This window comes from Hemibagrus wyckioides, linkage group LG07 (assembly GCF_019097595.1).
Source record: "Hemibagrus wyckioides isolate EC202008001 linkage group LG07, SWU_Hwy_1.0, whole genome shotgun sequence".
NCBI lineage: Eukaryota > Metazoa > Chordata > Actinopteri > Siluriformes > Bagridae > Hemibagrus > Hemibagrus wyckioides.
Window position 1 is genome coordinate 2,397,566 of NC_080716.1, and position 17,324 is coordinate 2,414,889.

Genomic DNA, 17,324 nt, shown 5'->3' on the forward strand with positions numbered 1-17,324 from the left:
CCCACAGGCATCCTTCTCTCACCAGTAGCTCAAACTGGTACTGTGCTGTACACCTGAACACAATGTACAAATCTACTATTGTTTTTTTTCTCCTTTAGCTTTGTCTTAATGAAGTTCATAGAAATGTTTTTAAATTACAAGGTGTAAATAGCTCAGCCTGACTAAGGATGAATCATAGAGTTCTTGAGTTCATTCTTAAATGTAGTGCCATGTGCAAGTCTCGATTTAGTAGGCATTGTACATCAGCTATTTTAAAGATCGAATTCTTTAATAATATATTTTTTTAGTTGTTTGTCAGACTCCGTTCGTAGACAACCACCTGATTTAACTCATCAGCTAATTACATGGACTTTCACCGTGAGCTAAATTTGGTGTGTGAGAAGAGGAAAAACACTAACGTGTCTAGGGCTGTGGTCCAACCACAACGTCCTACAGAGTGCACCGCCTGTACTTTTTCAAGATGTCTATAGTCTCAGGTGGTTATGTACCGCAAAACGACTCCCCTCCTATGAGCATGGGTGTCACTGCGGTGTTGTAGGGGGTTGGGTACAACACAGGGATGGCAAAGATTTTACGTAAATGAATACAGATTGCAGCATCTTTTCCAAAAGCCTCTATGTTTTAATGATAACTATTTTTGATTGTTCTCAAAAATAGTTCTCTAACGAATAGCGTCTCTAACGATCATTACTACGTTATCGTTTCCATAGCAACAGGCTTCATGGAAATGGTGGATGCTCAAAATGTTGACGTTTTGTGTAAGACGAACGTTAACGACATGAGTCTCCAGTGTCAGAGCATCCTCGGTCTTTGTCTTATTAGCTTCAAGAGACAAAAATATGGACTAGCTGCTATAGCTTGACTATAACTCACAGACATTAAAATTGACATTGTAAACTTTCCTTTGCTTTGGGCCAACCTCTATTACCTGGTCGTTGATTATTTTCCTGTAAGAAAACTCCCAAGTGGTTTATTTCTTACTGATCAGATCAACAGCACCTAGCAGAACTTTTATGCTAATTCCACTCCGATGCAAATAGTTCCAGTTTTTAAAAATGTCTGACTTTTATTTCCGAAATTTCTATGTAAAGGTATTTAGATCGGATTATGTTGGAAATACTACAGATTTGCCTCCAAGCCGGTAGCTTTAACTCACGTCGTCCTTGTGTGTACTGGCTGGTGTTTATTATTGAACTATTGACTATGCAAATAATCTACCCTCATTGTAATTCCGTGCATATGCTAACTTACAAGACGTGTATTCTGGTTGACTGAAATCTGATCCCACCAAACCTCCAAGAGAAGGATGACCTAAACCATTTCAGTCTTCAAACTCCTCCAAATCCTCACACACACAATCCGGTTCAGCAGCTAATGGTACCATCCTTCATGACGCTGGATCAGGTGGGAGCACTAGACCCATGTCAGGTCTGTATAAACTACAGCGCCGGACGTCTGATTTACGCCCAGCTCCTGAATCGGGTAGCGTCACCTAAAATGGTCCTCGTGTGGATTGGATTGTGTTGAACCATTGATACACAACAGCCTTTCACACCTATTACTCTGTCTGGAGTGAAAGTTCATACTTTGTTTGTTTGGTTTTTTTTTGCGTCGTTTGTTGTTTATTTCGGTCCCTTTGCTTCAAGAGCGTTTTCAAATGTAGACTTTTTACACTGCACATAAGTAAAAAGAAAAACAATAAAGCAAAAAAAAAAAAAGGCATGAGGAGTCAAATATGGCGACTGAACAAGGTAAACGAATCTTCGCCACACAGAACGCCGAGTCTCTGTGGGAAATGTGGCTAGGACAAACTTCTGTCCTAGCTCTGTGTCGTTTTTTTTGTTTGGAGAAACGTTCTTTCATTTCACTATGAACTGCGTCCGCTATATGTGGTTGAAATGACAATAAAAGCTTCTTGAATCTTGAAATAAATCGGTAGGAAATTACACAAGTATCTAGGCGTCCTTTTGCTCGGTCAGTGCCTACAAATGAATTTCCGAGTCGAATCACGGTAAGGGTAACTGAGACCACCTCGCTCTTCGGGTCCATTTGATGATTGCTGTTTGCCAAGAAAGAGAGAGAGAGAGAGAGAGAGAGAGAGAAGAAGGAAAAAAAACGAATCAGGATTTGATTTAAACCGACTAAATAACGCACACCCTTTAAAATCAATCAAACTGTCCTCTTTCGACCAACAAAGAGTTGAAAAAGTTGTGGCGTGTGTCAGGTAATTTCTGGTGTGTGTTCCCCTTTAAGAAGCCCCCCCCTTTCCCCACAGCAGGGGGAGGGCGAGTAAACTCCCGCAACAGCGATTGAAAAAAAAAAAAAAAAAAAAAAAAGCTCTCGCGGCGGACTGTTTCAAGTCCCCCCCCCCTGGTAGAAACTGTGCCTGATTTGTGGCCGATGTTGGAGATGTAAAAAAAAAAAAAAAAAAAAAAAAAAAAAAAAAAAACAGGAGGAGGAAGAAAACCACACACTACCCCGGGTAGCTATGGAGATGGAGCCTTTTCCTGGCCGCTTTCTTTGACAGGCGTCGAGTAGGGGCTTAAAAATCTTTCAAAAACGGAGTCCAACATGTACGCCAAAGGGAAAGGAGCCGTGGTGCCGTCCGATAGCCAAGCGCGAGAGAAGTAAGTTCGAAATTTGTGCGTTGTCACGGAAACCGAAACCCGCCGATAAACGTTAAAACGTCGCGAGCCTAACTTACCTGCACGCGCGCCGTGTCGCGGAACCACCGAACTAGTTCGCAAACTTGTTCACAAACTTCAGTGTTTTTACGTTCACTTTCTCCTCGACTTAACGCATTCCGCTTTGCTTTCTTTTCCTTCCCAAAACGGGTTTTTATTTTGTTTGTTTGTGTGTGTTGTTGTTGTTGTTGTTGTTGTTTACAGCCGCGAACTTCTCGCGCCGCGTCTCGCGCGCCCTTTTTTTTTAAGTCGACTTGAAAACATTTTTTTTTTATTGCATGAAAATAAAACAACAACAACCTGCACAAACCTGTTTGCTAGATCGCTGCATCCGCGCAAGCTTGTCTCCATGCATTGCATTGCATTGCGTTGCGTTGCATTGCACGGGGAAACGGAGCCTTGGTGCAACGTTTAATAATAACGTTTAAAAGGGCGCGTGCGTGCCGAAATAGCTGCACCTTGTCGTGTATATATTATATCATGTATATATTCGTGTTGCAACGTCAAATAGACATGCATTTTTCTTGCATGCATGCTTTTTCTTCTTTTTCCCCCTTTCATTTTGCTCTGTTATTCATTTATTTATTTATTTTCATTTTGCACGTGCCGAAGTTTGCAAAGTTCCTTTTTTGTTAACACTGGATCCGTGATGCGGTTGTAGAAGTTTGTGCACAAGTGCCTAAGTGCATAGAAACTAACAGTGAGGAGTTTTTTTTTTTTTTTTTTCCAGAGTGCACTTCACGGCTCTTTTCTGCAATGCCCTCGCGCACATCTTGGCTAACACGCACGAGCTCTACCTATAGGTTTATTTCTGATGGGGTTTGTGTGTGTCGGTGATCAGTGTTGTAGTGGTACAAGTTTATGTGCGGAGATCATCGCTGCTGCCTTGATGTAAAGCATGCCATAGGGGTCAAATCACAAGGGTGTGTGTGTGTGGTGGTTGTTTTTGTGTTACACACACACACACACACACACTAAAATGTCGAGATGTTCAAGTTGTGTGTGTGTTTGTTTCTGTTTGGCGTGACCACTTTTCAAGAAGTTCCTCGTTTTCCCCAGAAGAGCACAGCTCCTTGACACGGCGTTCGCTTTGCCCTGGTGTGTGTGTGTGTGTGTGTGAGTCTCAACTTAGCATGTTTACCCAATCTCTTGCTTTAACTGATAGAGTTACCACTGCCTCCACTCCCTAACTTGAACTGGTCAGTGACCGGGTGTGTTTTTATTTTTATTTTTTTTTATAAATCCCACCAGAACTGTCCCAGGAGGTGCCAATATTTACGGCGAATGCTTCTGAAAGGCGAAACCGTACAGGTTGCTCTCTTCAAATTAAAAATAATAATTATTATATTTTAAAAATTCACGAGTCGGGACCTTTTTACATAAATGCCACTTCCTTCAAGTCTGGTTTGAGTTGTAGCCCCACCCACAAAATGCCATAAAAGGCAAAGCTCACCAAGTATAAAATGGCGAGTAAACGGCGCAACTCCGCTGCTTTAACTCGTTCTGAAAAGGTGTATAGTTAGCGTTGTTGCTTTGCTGTGGTTTACATAAACGTTTTGGGTTTTATATCGTTCATACGGAATACTAGTTTTGATGGTACAGCGGCTGAAGGTTAACGTTGGGGAGTTGTATTGCTGTAGGAACCAAATAGAGCTACAACTATAGAGTTCTTGCCTTTGACCGAGGTGGAAAACTGGGAATACACACCATGGTGCATCAGATATTTGGAATGTTTCTTTAAGAAGTGGCTTTGGAGGTGGATTCCCATAGCATGGTGGATGAAGCTGATGATTAGGCGTTGGAGTTGTTGTGTATTAAAGAAATGTCAGTTCTCAAGGGTTTGTTTCATGTAAACCAGGCACGTCGACACGTGACATTAGGTCTGTAAAGAGTAGAGATCACATGACTTTGCAGGTCAGGGTTGATCTCGCATCTGTAATGCTTCAAGGACGCAGTCAGAAACGTATCCCTGTGGTAGAGGAAGCTGAAACTTTATCTAATGATCTTGAACTCTTTGCCGCATCCCAGTTTGGCAAACATCGTGGAAAGTGGTTCTTTACTTTGCAAGTTAGCCCGCTAACCGCGGTCAAGCACAATCGCCCGGTCAGTCGTGCGGCCGTGTCGTTTTAGCGGCGGATCGGTTTTAACCGTTATTTGCATCCAACAACAGCAACGCTATAATCTCCTGCTGTAACTAACGTTTGGCCGCTGAGAGGAAATCCGAATTCAGTCAAATGTCTGGAGCAGATACGAAGAGTCTTAGCTTTTACCGCCATGAGGTGAAGATTTTGTGGGTTATTTGGGAGCCAAGATGCCCTGTGAAAACGGATTTGAAGTGCTTGAGAAGTCTGTGTTTAAAGTCACTCAGATATCAGCTGATTAATTGGATCGGGTGCAGGAAATGACGTAAGGAGAGGACCCAGGGCGTGAGAACCGCTGATCAGGGATGCTCTTTTATCCAGGCGTCCTTGCTGAATTATTGACGGGACGGTTGGAAACACGATTTTCCTAACCGTCCCTTTGAAGGGCGCTTACATGCAGCCTGGCTTCATCCATGTTTTAAGACGGCCTTTTGTTCGCAGGCCTCGGGCGACGTGTCAGGTGTGCTCAGAGAGTGTAGGTTTTTTCTTTTTTTATAAAATAGTTGACGTTGAAGAACCAGCATGGGGTCCTGGTTGATTAGCATGGTTACGCCACAGGCGCTCTTTGTTTCTGTTATAATCTGAAAATCATAATCTGCTTCATACGTATTGCTGTGTATTATAAGTGTCACGCCGGTGATGGGAGGAGAACTGTGACTGCTGCACCTGGCATTACGTTGCAAGCCAAGCATCCTGACCTGTGTTTAATCTTCCTCTTGTGTACAAGACTCCCTACAGAGAAACAAGGTGTCCCGGTAAAAAAGCCGTTCTCCAACAGGGGGCTAATAGGGAATCTAGCGTCCTGTCACTCCTTCCTGTACCATCTTGTAGCACTTTCTCTCGCCTTAATAGGGAGTCTAATGTCCCGTCACTCCCTCCTGTACCATCTTTCTTCCGATGAACCCTTGAGCTCCAAGCCTGTTAGATCTGCAAGTCCCAATCAGCGCTCCTCTACATTCAGCATGGCATGGCTCTCTGGGGCAAAGGCACTAAGGCGGCGTGGGGGGGGTGGTTGTGTGGAGGGAGGGAGGGAGGGAAGGGAGGGATGGAGGTAGGGAAGAAGGAAGTTGTGATGGATTTGTCCCCCCTAGCATTCCCTCGAGCAAGCCTCTATTCAGGTTTTTCGAGAAGCAAGAAAGCCAAGTTTTTTTTTTTTTGTCAGCAAGAAATCCTCGTCATCGTCGTCTCGCTTCTTCTTCACCTCGGAGAATACACGAGCTCGTTCACATTTGCATACTTTACCATCGGGATGCGGCCATTTGAATCGGAGGCGGAGCTGAGCGTAGAGGGAGTGTTGTGGTGTTTTGTTTTTTTTTTCTCTTGGAATATATTTGAATAGGGTTTTTTTTTTGAATATGTGAATTTGAATAGAGGAGGAATTCTGCAATTCTTGTTAAGGAGAAATTTCAAGATGATTTTCTTTTTATGGTCTAAATGTTGTCCTGTTTAGCTGCTTGGTTTTTTAAAAAATCGGTTTTAAAATGAAAGAATGTTGGCAAACCAGTGGCCAGGTCTTCAGTCCAGCACCTATGGATGGTTATTCTGGATTTTGTTCTTTTTTTAAAAAAAAAAAAAAAAAAAAAAAAACCCTTTCCTTTCTTCTATCTCACAGCTTAACTACCACCCCCCTAAATCCTTCCCACGTCCTCACAAATGGACATCCCACCAATTTTGACCACTCCCCTTTCTCTCAAGAATTAGTCCATAGGCCTGGAAATCAGGCTTGAACCCGAAGTTGGTGAAGAAAATAAAAATTTTTTATTCTTTTTAATTTCTGACAATCTTGGAAGGTGCACCAAGATGTCTTTACATCGCAAGTCTCAGACTCTGTAGATGTCCCTTCTTCTGCCCAGTCACGTCTTTCGCCCTAATCCAGCACGAAATTATCAAATCAGCCCGATTTTGTGGCAGTAGAAATCATGCAGATACAGGTCAAGAGCTTCAATTAATATTCATCAGATTAGGGAGAAACGTGAGCTCAGTGACCTTGACCACAGCGTGGCGTAGTTGTTGGTGTCTGTAGGTTTTTCGGTGGAACGGTGCATACGGCAGATCTATGGGTGTTGCCAGATTGACAGGAATGCTATAACATAAATATCTACTGTGTTGAGTGGAGAGGCATCTCAGAATGCTTCATGTTCAACCCTGGAGAGTTAGAAGACCACGTTCATGTCAGTCAAGAACGTGCATCTGAGGCTACAGCGGGCATGGATTCACCAAAACCAGACAAGGCAATGCTTTTTCCAGGTGTTGTTGGTTTCATTGTTGCTTTTGGATGCATCTGTATACCGTATACCCATGTAGTCAGACTTCACACAATGAATGGTCTTTAAAATGCAGCTTCCCCCCACCAAGAGAAGTTATAAGATAGGGGTTTTTGTTTGAAACCCTCATCCTTGGGTTTTATGGCTGTCGTTGAGTTTCCCCCTTTTCCCCACATCTCTCAGCAGGAGGCGTTTGCCATTCTGCTCGCGCCTTCGCAAAAAGCTTGTGTGTATGCACAAGTCTCCTTCCTGTCCTGTCTCTAAGCTTATCACTTGATGAAGCTGATCCGAGTTATTTACGACCTGTAGTGGTGGCTAGGATAATTACCCAAAAAAAAAATCACTGTATTTTAAAGCAGTAACGCCGATTGCTTGGGGTCATAAACCATTTTTTTCATCCTTATGACCTTGGGCCGTCTGACACGCTTGCCCGCAAGCCCTCGGCGAAGACCTATTCAGACTTTTCTAAACGAAGTTTAGAAAGAGCGACGACCTCCCATGGAGTTCCTTTCTCGGCCGACGGCGAACAAGCAGATGAAAACCTACGCAAACATAAAGGCAAAAAAACAAACAAAAACAACACGCCAATTTGGCCCAGAGAGCCAGAGATGTTTTCTTTGTGGCTATAACGGAAGTGGAGAGGACGGAGGAAAGCTCTAGCCGCGGAACTCGGGTAGCCGGTTAATTGCTAGTATGAATGGACAAACGGAATCAATAGATGTCAGGAAGAAGAAGAAAACTCGGTGAAGGTTTGAATAGGAGCTGTTAGCGATTTGCGTCTTGTATTTGCGTGATAGCTGATCTTATTTTGTAACCGTATCTCAGAACTGCGATTTAGTTAGTGTGATTCTTGCTCAGCCAGTAACCCGGGATCAACAAGGGTCCGGGTTGTTTTGTAGTTGCCTGGCGGACAACTAGACCCGTGAAAGACGGGCGCTGATTTGCAAAACAAACCTTTACGTTTCCTATGGTGATAAGTCACCTCAGCACCTTGTCCGGAATCTGACCTCACACATGTCTTTTCTCTAGACTGATTATATATATAACACAAACAGATGACCAATCAAATGCGCCACTGCCTGACATATTCGTGCTTAGCGAATGACGAGAAGAGAAAATAAAAAACACTAGCCAGACTTCAGTAATAATGTCCGAATCGAGGAGTGAACACAACCTCTCGTAGCTTTGTTTACACATTTTAGCTCACTGAACTGTTAGTAACTATTCCAGGCAACCAAAAGCCCTGACTCTTGCTAGCGTCATCTATCAGGTCAGCTAGCTAATAAGTTCAAACTCAAGATTACCGTGAGCTTTTTTTTTTGAGTGACGACTTCTCTTTCAACCAGAAATTTTGAATAATTCATTTCAAGCTCTTTTCCTTCTTCTCTAATTATACCTAATGAACCTTCGTAGCTATAGAACGTAAAAGCATCGTTGATCGTTTTAATGCTTGCTGATACAACGATTATATGTGTGTGTATATACATAGACACTAATCTCTCTCTCTCTCTCTCTCTCTCTCTCTCTCTCTCAGGTTGGCTTTATACGTCTACGAATACTTGCTACATGTTGGTGCTCAGAAATCTGCACAGACCTTCTTGTCTGAGGTGAGTGTGTGTGTGAGTGTGTGTGTGTGTGTCAGTGAGCAAAAAGCATCGCAATGGCAGTTGAACCCTTGGGTCAAGAACACTTATGCAGTCCATCATGCTCCCGGATCGCTTGTTTTAAACGCTAAACAAACCCCTGTAGATAGAGCAGCGTGCGAAAATGCTAATTAATTAGGGGTGAAATTAATTAACTTGACTTTGCCCCAATTGGTGCTTCTTGCCTGTGGTGGGGCAAACGTTTGACAGGATGTCATAATGGCCTACATCCTAATATTTGGTTTAGGAACGATACGGGTTTATCTTTTTCCGTAGCTGGAATCTGATTGGTCAGTAGGTGTGGCTTCACACATGCCTATAGCAGCGATTTAGAGACATGTGCTCCATTGCTACATTTACTGAAGGAGTCTCCAGTGCAGAGGTCGTACAAGCGGTTAAGGCTCTGTGTTGTTTTTCAGGGTTCAAGCCTCAGCACCACCAAGCTGCACTGTTGGGCAATTAAGCAAGGCACTTAACCCTCTGTGCTGCAAGGGTGCTGTATCATAGCTGCCCCTGAGCTCTGACCCCAACTTCCTTAGCTGGGATACATAAAGAATGACTTCCTCTGTGCTGTAATGTATGTGTGGCAATAATAAAGGCTTTTTAAATATTAATTAGACTGAACACATTTCATAAGCAATAACGAGGACTAAATTGGGTAAAAGCTCGTCACAAAGTGTCTTTGATTAATTTCCTGTAAAAGCAGGGATTATTGTGGTTTATTTCATGAGGATGGAATATTTCTTGTTTTTTCTATACGATTAAAAGTCAGACTCTAGGGTTCAGGTCCCAAGGAAAAAAAAGTTATAAAGGGCAGAAACCTGAGCGCCGACATACAGACGTCTCGAGAAATCACACAGCTCTGTGTTTTTTTTTGTTGCTTGAGCTGAGAAAGCGGTGGAAGCACGCCAATCTTAGAGACTCCCTCAAAGTTGTAGAGAAATATTTACGGGCTTAATGGCCGGGGGACGTATTGGAAGCCGCCAGCGTTGTGTACAGATAGAGATCAGATGCTCGGTGGTCCATTAGGAGAGAGAATGAAACGATTCGTTGTTGTCTGCGCCGGTGCCAGAAATACGACTTTAAATATGGCGCAACAGGAAGCATGTTTGGAACACCTAACATTTATCTTTCTCTGTCTGTGTGTGTGTGTTTCAGATCCGGTGGGAGAAGAACATTACTCTAGGAGAGCCCCCAGGATTCCTGCATTCATGGTGGTGGTACGTCACGTTTCCTGTTTTGTTTTGTTTTTTTTCCTTCTTCTTCTTCCTTGTCTAATATCGATCACCGTCTGTATTGTTCATCAATCCCCAAGAGAATCATATTTCTCCCAGTTTGCGCTACCTGAACAAACGGGACAGAGATGGCCTACGTGTTCGGCAGCTCCGGCGTGACCCTCAGCCTTGCGCTCGCAGACTCCGCCCACCGCCAGAAAACAAAAGCCCCAGATGGTGTAGTGAAGGCAGGACACGCCCTCGCTCTTACCCCCACCACCAACCTTTGTCTCTGGCTGTGTCCTTTTGTCCCCCCAACACACAGCCCCGAGAGAGCGGATTAACTCTTTGCATACCACTCTCCTTTGTGCGCAGTGTCCAAATCCCCACCTCCCTGCTGTCATTTTTTTTTTCCTTCTTTCCCTCTCTCCTCTCGGTGGGGGTCAGGCCGGTCGACGGGCCACAGGGTCAACAGCCTGGAGGTTTCCTGAGTTCACCAAGAGCCAAGCAGGGATGCAGGTTTTGATTAAAAAACAACCCTCCACCACCTCCACCACTCCTCAGATCTCTTCTCCTAATCGCTCGTCCATCCACCCGTCTATTGACGCCTCCCTCTGATCAGCTCATTTAACCTTTATTTCTCTTTAGCTTAATTAAAGGATCGAGCCTATCGATCGCCTCCTGATAGACTTCAAATGAAGCTTCGTGAAAAGATTCTTTAAACGCTTTCGGAAGATTATATTACAGTGATATCGGGGTTAATTGTAGGACAGTATAGTGGGCTTTTTAAAAGGAAAAATACAATAATCAATAAAAATATTAGAAAATGTTTTAAAAATTGCTCTTAAATTTTCTGAACTATTTATTTATTTATTTAAATATATTATTTTTTATTATTACAGATGTAATTCCTATCATACATATCAGATATTTTAGAAATGACTATGCATCCTGGTTTTTAAACAATTTTTTTGTCACGTTATTTACTCCTTCGTATGATCAGATACTGAACTTTAAACGTCACGATCCATCCATTTTCATCCAAAACGTCCACTTTCACCCCCGGCAAAATGTAGAATCTCTCCGGAACTTACGGTATCAGTAACCAGGTGTTAATTTTATTTAACTCTCAGCCCTGTGGGAAATTCCACGTTAAGGATGTATACATGAGCGTTTAATTATACGAAGGACACAGAAGTGAATAAATCATACATGAGACAATGAAAAAAGTTTCAGGTTTGTGAGGACAAATTTAGTAATCCTTTATTTTTTTCATGGAGTAATGAACTTCCTTCAGCGGAAAACAATCTTTAATTTAACCTAGAAGCTAGTTTCTGTCACAGCTGTGAGGGTTATTTATTTAAAGTGGACGATTCTGGACCCTCAGCAACAGGTTTGTACAACAGATTTGTTGTGATGTCTGTATCTCGAGATCTCAGTTTTGAGTTGTGACCCTTGTCTAGAGTTCTCCTGCAGTCGTTATTCATGACTCTCTCCCACATACGCATGCGAAAGGTGACCGTAAACTCCATAGAAAAGAGAAACATATGGGATATTGGGTCTACTTTTGTTCCAGCTTCAAGCCCCCATGTCGTTTCCTGACTGTAGGAGATGGCCTTAATACCCTTAGGTGTAGCACAAGTCCTGAAAGAATAGTAATTGACATGAAAATGCAGCTCCTTCCAATTAGCATCCGAACTTAGCTCCGTTTGAGTTTTTGTTCGGTCCTTGAAGAAGCACCATGACGTCATTCAGGATGACGGCAGGGAGCGGTTTTCAGCTTTACCCTTCGTGAAGACGGGATTTGCCTCGAATTAAGTGCGATGGGTTAAAAATTTATCCGTTGGCTAGAGTCACAGTTTTTGTTGATCCGATCAGTTAGAATTTGTACCCGTGTTCCTGAACCTCCTCGCGTCATCCTTGCGAGATTTGTGACTCCGTTTTCTTATTCGTTGAAGCTTTACATGAGCACTCTATTAATAATACTCCTTAATAAAACTACTTTTAGATTCGGAAATGTACTATCCAGAATCAAGAAAACGCGAAAACGGCGGTGTGTCCATACAATCTGTTATGGTTTTGTTTCATTTTTATACGTTTCACCACCTTTCGGAGCGAGCTTTCTGTGAGCCAGTCTTCATAGACATCGGCTATGGAATCTTTCTCTCCTTTTTTCGTCTGTTTTTGGTTTCTGCTACCCATTAATGGCCCCCACCCCCATGCACAAAGAGTCCGGTTCTCCCGCTCTTATTTTCCTGCTGTTTTTTTTTTTTCGGAATGTTCCTTGTCCCAGTAAACATTTAACGTAGAGGGAAAAAGAACCCAGTGTCGATCGAATCCTGAGACACGGTCCTGCTAAAACCTAAAAAACCAAGGATTTCATGATCAGAAGTATCTAAACAATCTCGTCAACTGGTACGTCATGAATCCTGACTCTTTTCTCTCTCTCTCTCTCTCTCTTTCCCTTTCTTCACCCCCCCCCCTCCACCACTACCACCACCACCTCACCCCCTGTAGCTTTATTGGTTATCCATTAAATCGATGTCTAAAGACCAGGAGTGATCTAATTTGGATGTGTTAAACAGGTACTTAGTTACAGTGCAGTAATTAAAATGCCATTTGGAAGGAACCCTTGTGCTCCCCCTCGGCGGCCCTGGAGGACCTGAGTGGACTTAATTGAGGAAATCCCTGGCTTAATTGATCCGTAACCTGCTGCTCGTGCCAAGTGGACAGAGAGTTTCAAGAGAATCTGAGAGTCGTGCATCGTTTAGCGCTCCTTAGCTTAAAAACGGAAAGGTCCGTAGATTAAAAACAATTCCTGGACTGTGTTCAGAGAGAACATGGATTTAGCTTCGGAGAAACGATGGCTCGCGCACAGAAAACCCTTCTGAGACAGGGATCTAGAGCTTACCTGGAAGCCCCGCCCACTTTTCTTCATCACTCATCCCTTTTTTTTTTTTTTTTTTTTTTTTACTAGAAACATCTCTAGCTTTTTGTTTTGCTAAACAAACATTGTTCAGAGTTCCTTACAGTACTGTAACTCTTGTTTTTGATGTCATTGCAGCGTGTTCTGGGATCTGTACTGCGCCGCACCGGACAGACGTGAGACCTGCGAGCATTCCAGCGAGGCCAAGGCCTTCCATGACTACGTAAGTGCCAACGTTGCTTCTGCTTCAGTGGGCGGAGCTAGACCTCCGTCATGCGGGTAGTGAACGTGACGGACAGCTGACGTGTCCTTCTGGAAAGACTGTGATTTGTGGTTTAAAAAAGAAACAAAGCATGGCTGTCATGGAGATGGTCACACCAGACCGCCCTCACACACTGGGACCACTGATCACACTAACCCACAGTACTTTATTTATTTTTAGATTTGTTGCTTAAACTGTAGCGACACTTACATGACGGACCGGGTCCGATTGGTCAGAAACGGTTCTTCCGTGATTGCGACTTTTTTTTTTTTTTTTTCCTTTTTCCGTTCTCTAATCATCAGGGCCAGACAGTGGTAATGAGCTGACCGTTTATTTGGTGAATGCTGGTCAAATATGATTAATATAGGCTGTACTTTCATCACCAGAGGTTTTTTTTTTTTCCAAAAGCAGTACTCTAATCACAACAGAGAGGATGTGTGTATGTGTGTGTATGTGGTGTGTTGTGTTTTTTTTTCCCTCCTTCTCTTTAGTGAAAGTCTCTGAGGATTTTTCCTTTATCTCTTTAAAGCGTCTGTTTTCCCGTGTGTATTTGGAGAGCCACCGCCGCTCGGCGTGCACGTCTCAGCAAGGTCCACTAGCGTGTCCTTGAGTCGGGTGATTTATGATGTGTTTAGCTCACTGCCATTTTTTTTTCCTTTTTGCCGGCCAGTTGCTCTGCACAGGTGTGTGAGTGTGTGTGTGTGTGTGTGGGGTTCATCCTGGCCGTCACCATCTCCCACTCTGTCCTCCCAGCCTTCTGGGGAGATAATGGACTACAGTACTCTAATCTCCTAATCCCGGGAGCGGTTGAGGGGCTAAGCCTAAGGGATTTGGTGGGATTGGAGGCCTGGCCGAACGCCAGAGGTGCCTGGTTTCTCGGCGTCCTCGCCATAATGAGCATTGATCGGACAGTGCACCGTCCAGCACCATTTATCACAGCTGTCCTGGAGTAGCTGCTCGATCTATGAGGGGTCGCCTCTTCTCATCTCGCCGCTCTAGCCGAGCCCTCGGTTTTTTGGCTCGGCGTTCCCAAGACGCCTGCGCTCATAAATCCTTACGGGGCCTCTTAGAAGAACAAAAGATTCAGTAGCGAGTGTTTTGGTGGGGCGTTTTGTTCAGATTAAAGCTGCACGCCTTTCAAAAAAAAGGTGGGGGGGCGTTTTGGCTGGTTATGGGCTGGCGTAGCTCCACCACATGAGCGCGTGCTTTCATACCTTTTCCTTCCAGTTCCAGAGGTCTGTTGGTGGAGTCGCGTGGCCGTGTCTCCATCTGGCTCTCTTGTTTTCCTCTCCTCCATGTTCTGTACACATGCTTTCCATGACTTTCTCTACTTCCTTATAGTCGTGATGACGAGGTAACCCTGCAGTAACATTTTGGCTGTAATCGGTGTTATTATATTATAAGTGATGTGTAAGTCGTTGCTGTAGGAAAGGTGGCGTATTCCATACATCAGCATGCTAACATATACCTGGGGTTTTCATTTTCCGACCAATCGGAATGGAGATCACACCCATGGTGCTTTGCCCAGGTTTTAATTCCCTCTGCGGGCCGCTGCTTGCCTTTATACCACTGTAAATATTTTGGTTATGGTGTGGAATAGAAACGGTGCAGCAATGTTTATTCAGTCGTTGGAGTAATCAGCCAGCGTGACGTCAATAACACCATCGCCCAAACTGATGGCCACGATAAGGCGGGCCCCGTGTACGGACCAGGAGCTCGACTCTGCTGCTCTGGCTTTCTCACACATCCAACACCACACTCTCTCTCTCTCTCTCTCTCTCTCTCTCAGGAAGATTGATTGGGTAATCTCGCTCTTTCTCCATGATGCATGCTCACTCGCTCGCGTGCTCTGGGGAAACAGAGAAGTGCGGCCAGCATGATAATATCCTGGGAGAAGGAGGAGACGGGGAGATAGAGATGGTGGCCATCATCAATCAAGTTCCACTAATTCTACCGAATAAAAATAATAATAATAACAATAGCAATAATTATAAAAACTAGCATGTAGGTTTGCTGTATTTTTTACGAATGACCAGGAAAGGTTTGCGTATCGATGGAAGTTGCCGGCAGGGTTAAAATGCTGTTTGCTTCCTCTGAGGCGCTCTGAGCATGCTCACTGCAGGCGTACGGTTAATATTTGATCCTGTGTGTGTGTGTGTGTGTGCTGATACACTAAAGAGAAAGCAAGAACATTTCTATCCTTTCCATAGCTCCGGTATCTGGTTCGTACAGCAGGTTTCATTTGTTTTTAGACCTGCAGGGTTTTCAACGTGTACGCTGCTAGTCTAGAACCTGGACCTGAAGCAACTTTGAATGGAGGTCCGGTTATCACTGACGCTATAGCAGCTGTAAACACTAAAAGAGTCCTAATGATCTCTTTCCCCGTTTTCAGTTATCTTGACCTCACTACATCCCGATAGATTGAGTGTGCCTGGTATCTGTCCATCCCTGACCGTAGCTTAGTGAAGAGTGTTGGCTGTTATGATGCTGATTCTGTCTGTGGGAGGGGGAAGAAAGGGGGCGTGGTCAGAAACCTATAACGTGTTGTGTACACTTAGAAATAAAGGTGGAGGTGGAACATGCAAGGCTGCTGCATGTAATTTAAATGGATTTGCCTCGTGCCTCTGTGACTGGATGTCCAGTTCCTGCCTCTTCCTAAATTCTCTTTGTCCAGTCAAAGGCATTTCTCGTAGGTTGATTAGCATCATGATCGTGATTGTGATCGACTCCTGCCTTGTGCTCCGGGTCCCCGGGACAGCCTTCAGGTTCCCAGTGACCATGCTGAACTAAACCGGATTCTACCGGACACTTTAGTAGTCAGATATTACACAGGGAAGCAAAATGACAAAGGTTGAACAAGCAGGGGACAAGATCGTTCCACCTCTTGTCTGTCTTCTGTCTGTGGTGATTGCTTTGCTCTGTCTTTCCAAAAAACTCTCTCTCTCTCTCTCTCTCTCTCTCTCTCTCTCTATCACGCCCCCCTCTCATTCCCTCACTCCCCCTCTTTCTCTCTCCCTCACTCTCTCTCTCTCTCTCTCTCTCTCTCTCCCTCTTTCTTTCTCTCTCTCTCTCTCTCTCTTTCTTTCTCTCCTTCACTCCTCTCTCTCTTTCCTTCTCTCTCCCTCACTCTCTCTCGCTCTCTCTCCCTCTCTTTCTTTCTCTCACTCCTCTCTCTCTTTCCTTTTCCTTCTCTCTCTCTCTCTCTCTCTCTCTCTCTCTCTCTCTCTGTGTCTCTCTCCCTTCTCTTTCTCGCTCTCTCCCTCTCTCGCTCTTCATCTCCCTCACTCCTCTCTCTCTTTCCCTCTCTCTCCATCTCTCTCTCTCTCTCGCTCGCTCGTTGTGTTTTGGCAGGCAGCGTTGGCACTAGACCCTTGGCTCTGCCTGTGTCTGGTGCTGTTCTAGCATCTTGGCCAATACCAACTGACGGGGGTGGGGGGTTGATGAGGAGGAGGAGGAGGAGGAGGACGAGGAGGAGGAGGAGAGGGTGCAAGTACATCAGTCTCAAGTACCAGCTGCCCATCCAAAGTCCCCCCAAAAAAAGAGGCTCCCTTTGATAGATTGTGTGTTTGTGTTTGTGTGAGAGTGCACACGCTCTTGTTTGCTCGCTTGCGTGTCTACACACAAACACACGCACTCTCGCATATGCGTGTGTTTGGCCACACGGCCCGTGCCAGGCTGCTCGGCGGAGATGAGAGGCAAACACTCTACATCTGTTCGCGCCCTACTCAGACACACTCCACACACTCGTCACGTTCCCGCCCTGAACACCGACGTGCCCCTTGCTATGTAGACGCCGCCCGCCGCAAGCAGGTACGTCACGTTCTACCTGGACTCGTTTTCCCGAAAACGCCAAGGCGATCCTGCTGAACATCATGGAATTAAACCGTCCTCTGAGACTTAAAACGCGAGCTTAGCGCAAGTGCGCGGTTGGATTGTTGGTGTGGATTACGTTTTCATCACTTTTATTTCTGCTGACGTGTGAAGCGTCCTTATCTCACCAAAACCAAATGGTTTTATAGTCAAATATATGTTTTTAATATCGTTCAGAAAAGTAATTACGTCCTTAACGGCTTGTAAATGCGCAATAAAGCTCCAAAGTAGAATAATAACCGGAAAGCAAACCGTCGCGGCTGAAAATGATAACGATTATTTTTCTGCGTTTATTAGGGAGCTAATAATCAGCGTCGATC

At 44.4% G+C, this 17,324-nt stretch overlaps 1 protein-coding gene across 3 annotated transcripts in view; it reads left to right on the top strand.

The window, feature by feature from the left end:
• The first annotated feature begins 2,432 nt into the window (after nucleotides 1-2,432).
• The window catches only part of zgc:110158 (uncharacterized protein LOC553590 homolog), a 44,495-nt gene continuing 29,603 nt past the window's right edge, over nucleotides 2,433-17,324 (top strand). For 2 of the 3 annotated variants that reach the window (XR_009204999.1, XM_058395146.1), the window contains exons 1-4: nucleotides 2,434-2,627; nucleotides 8,624-8,696; nucleotides 9,891-9,952; nucleotides 13,011-13,095. Coding sequence is in view for 2 of the 3 variants with exons in the window: in XM_058395146.1 (XP_058251129.1) it covers nucleotides 2,572-2,627; nucleotides 8,624-8,696; nucleotides 9,891-9,952; nucleotides 13,011-13,095 (276 nt within the window). In the remaining variant the exon portion in view is untranslated. Of the gene's footprint in view, nucleotides 2,628-8,623; nucleotides 8,697-9,890; nucleotides 9,953-13,010; nucleotides 13,096-17,324 lie in introns of all 3 variants that reach the window. The other variant, XM_058395147.1, reaches the window with a different exon arrangement.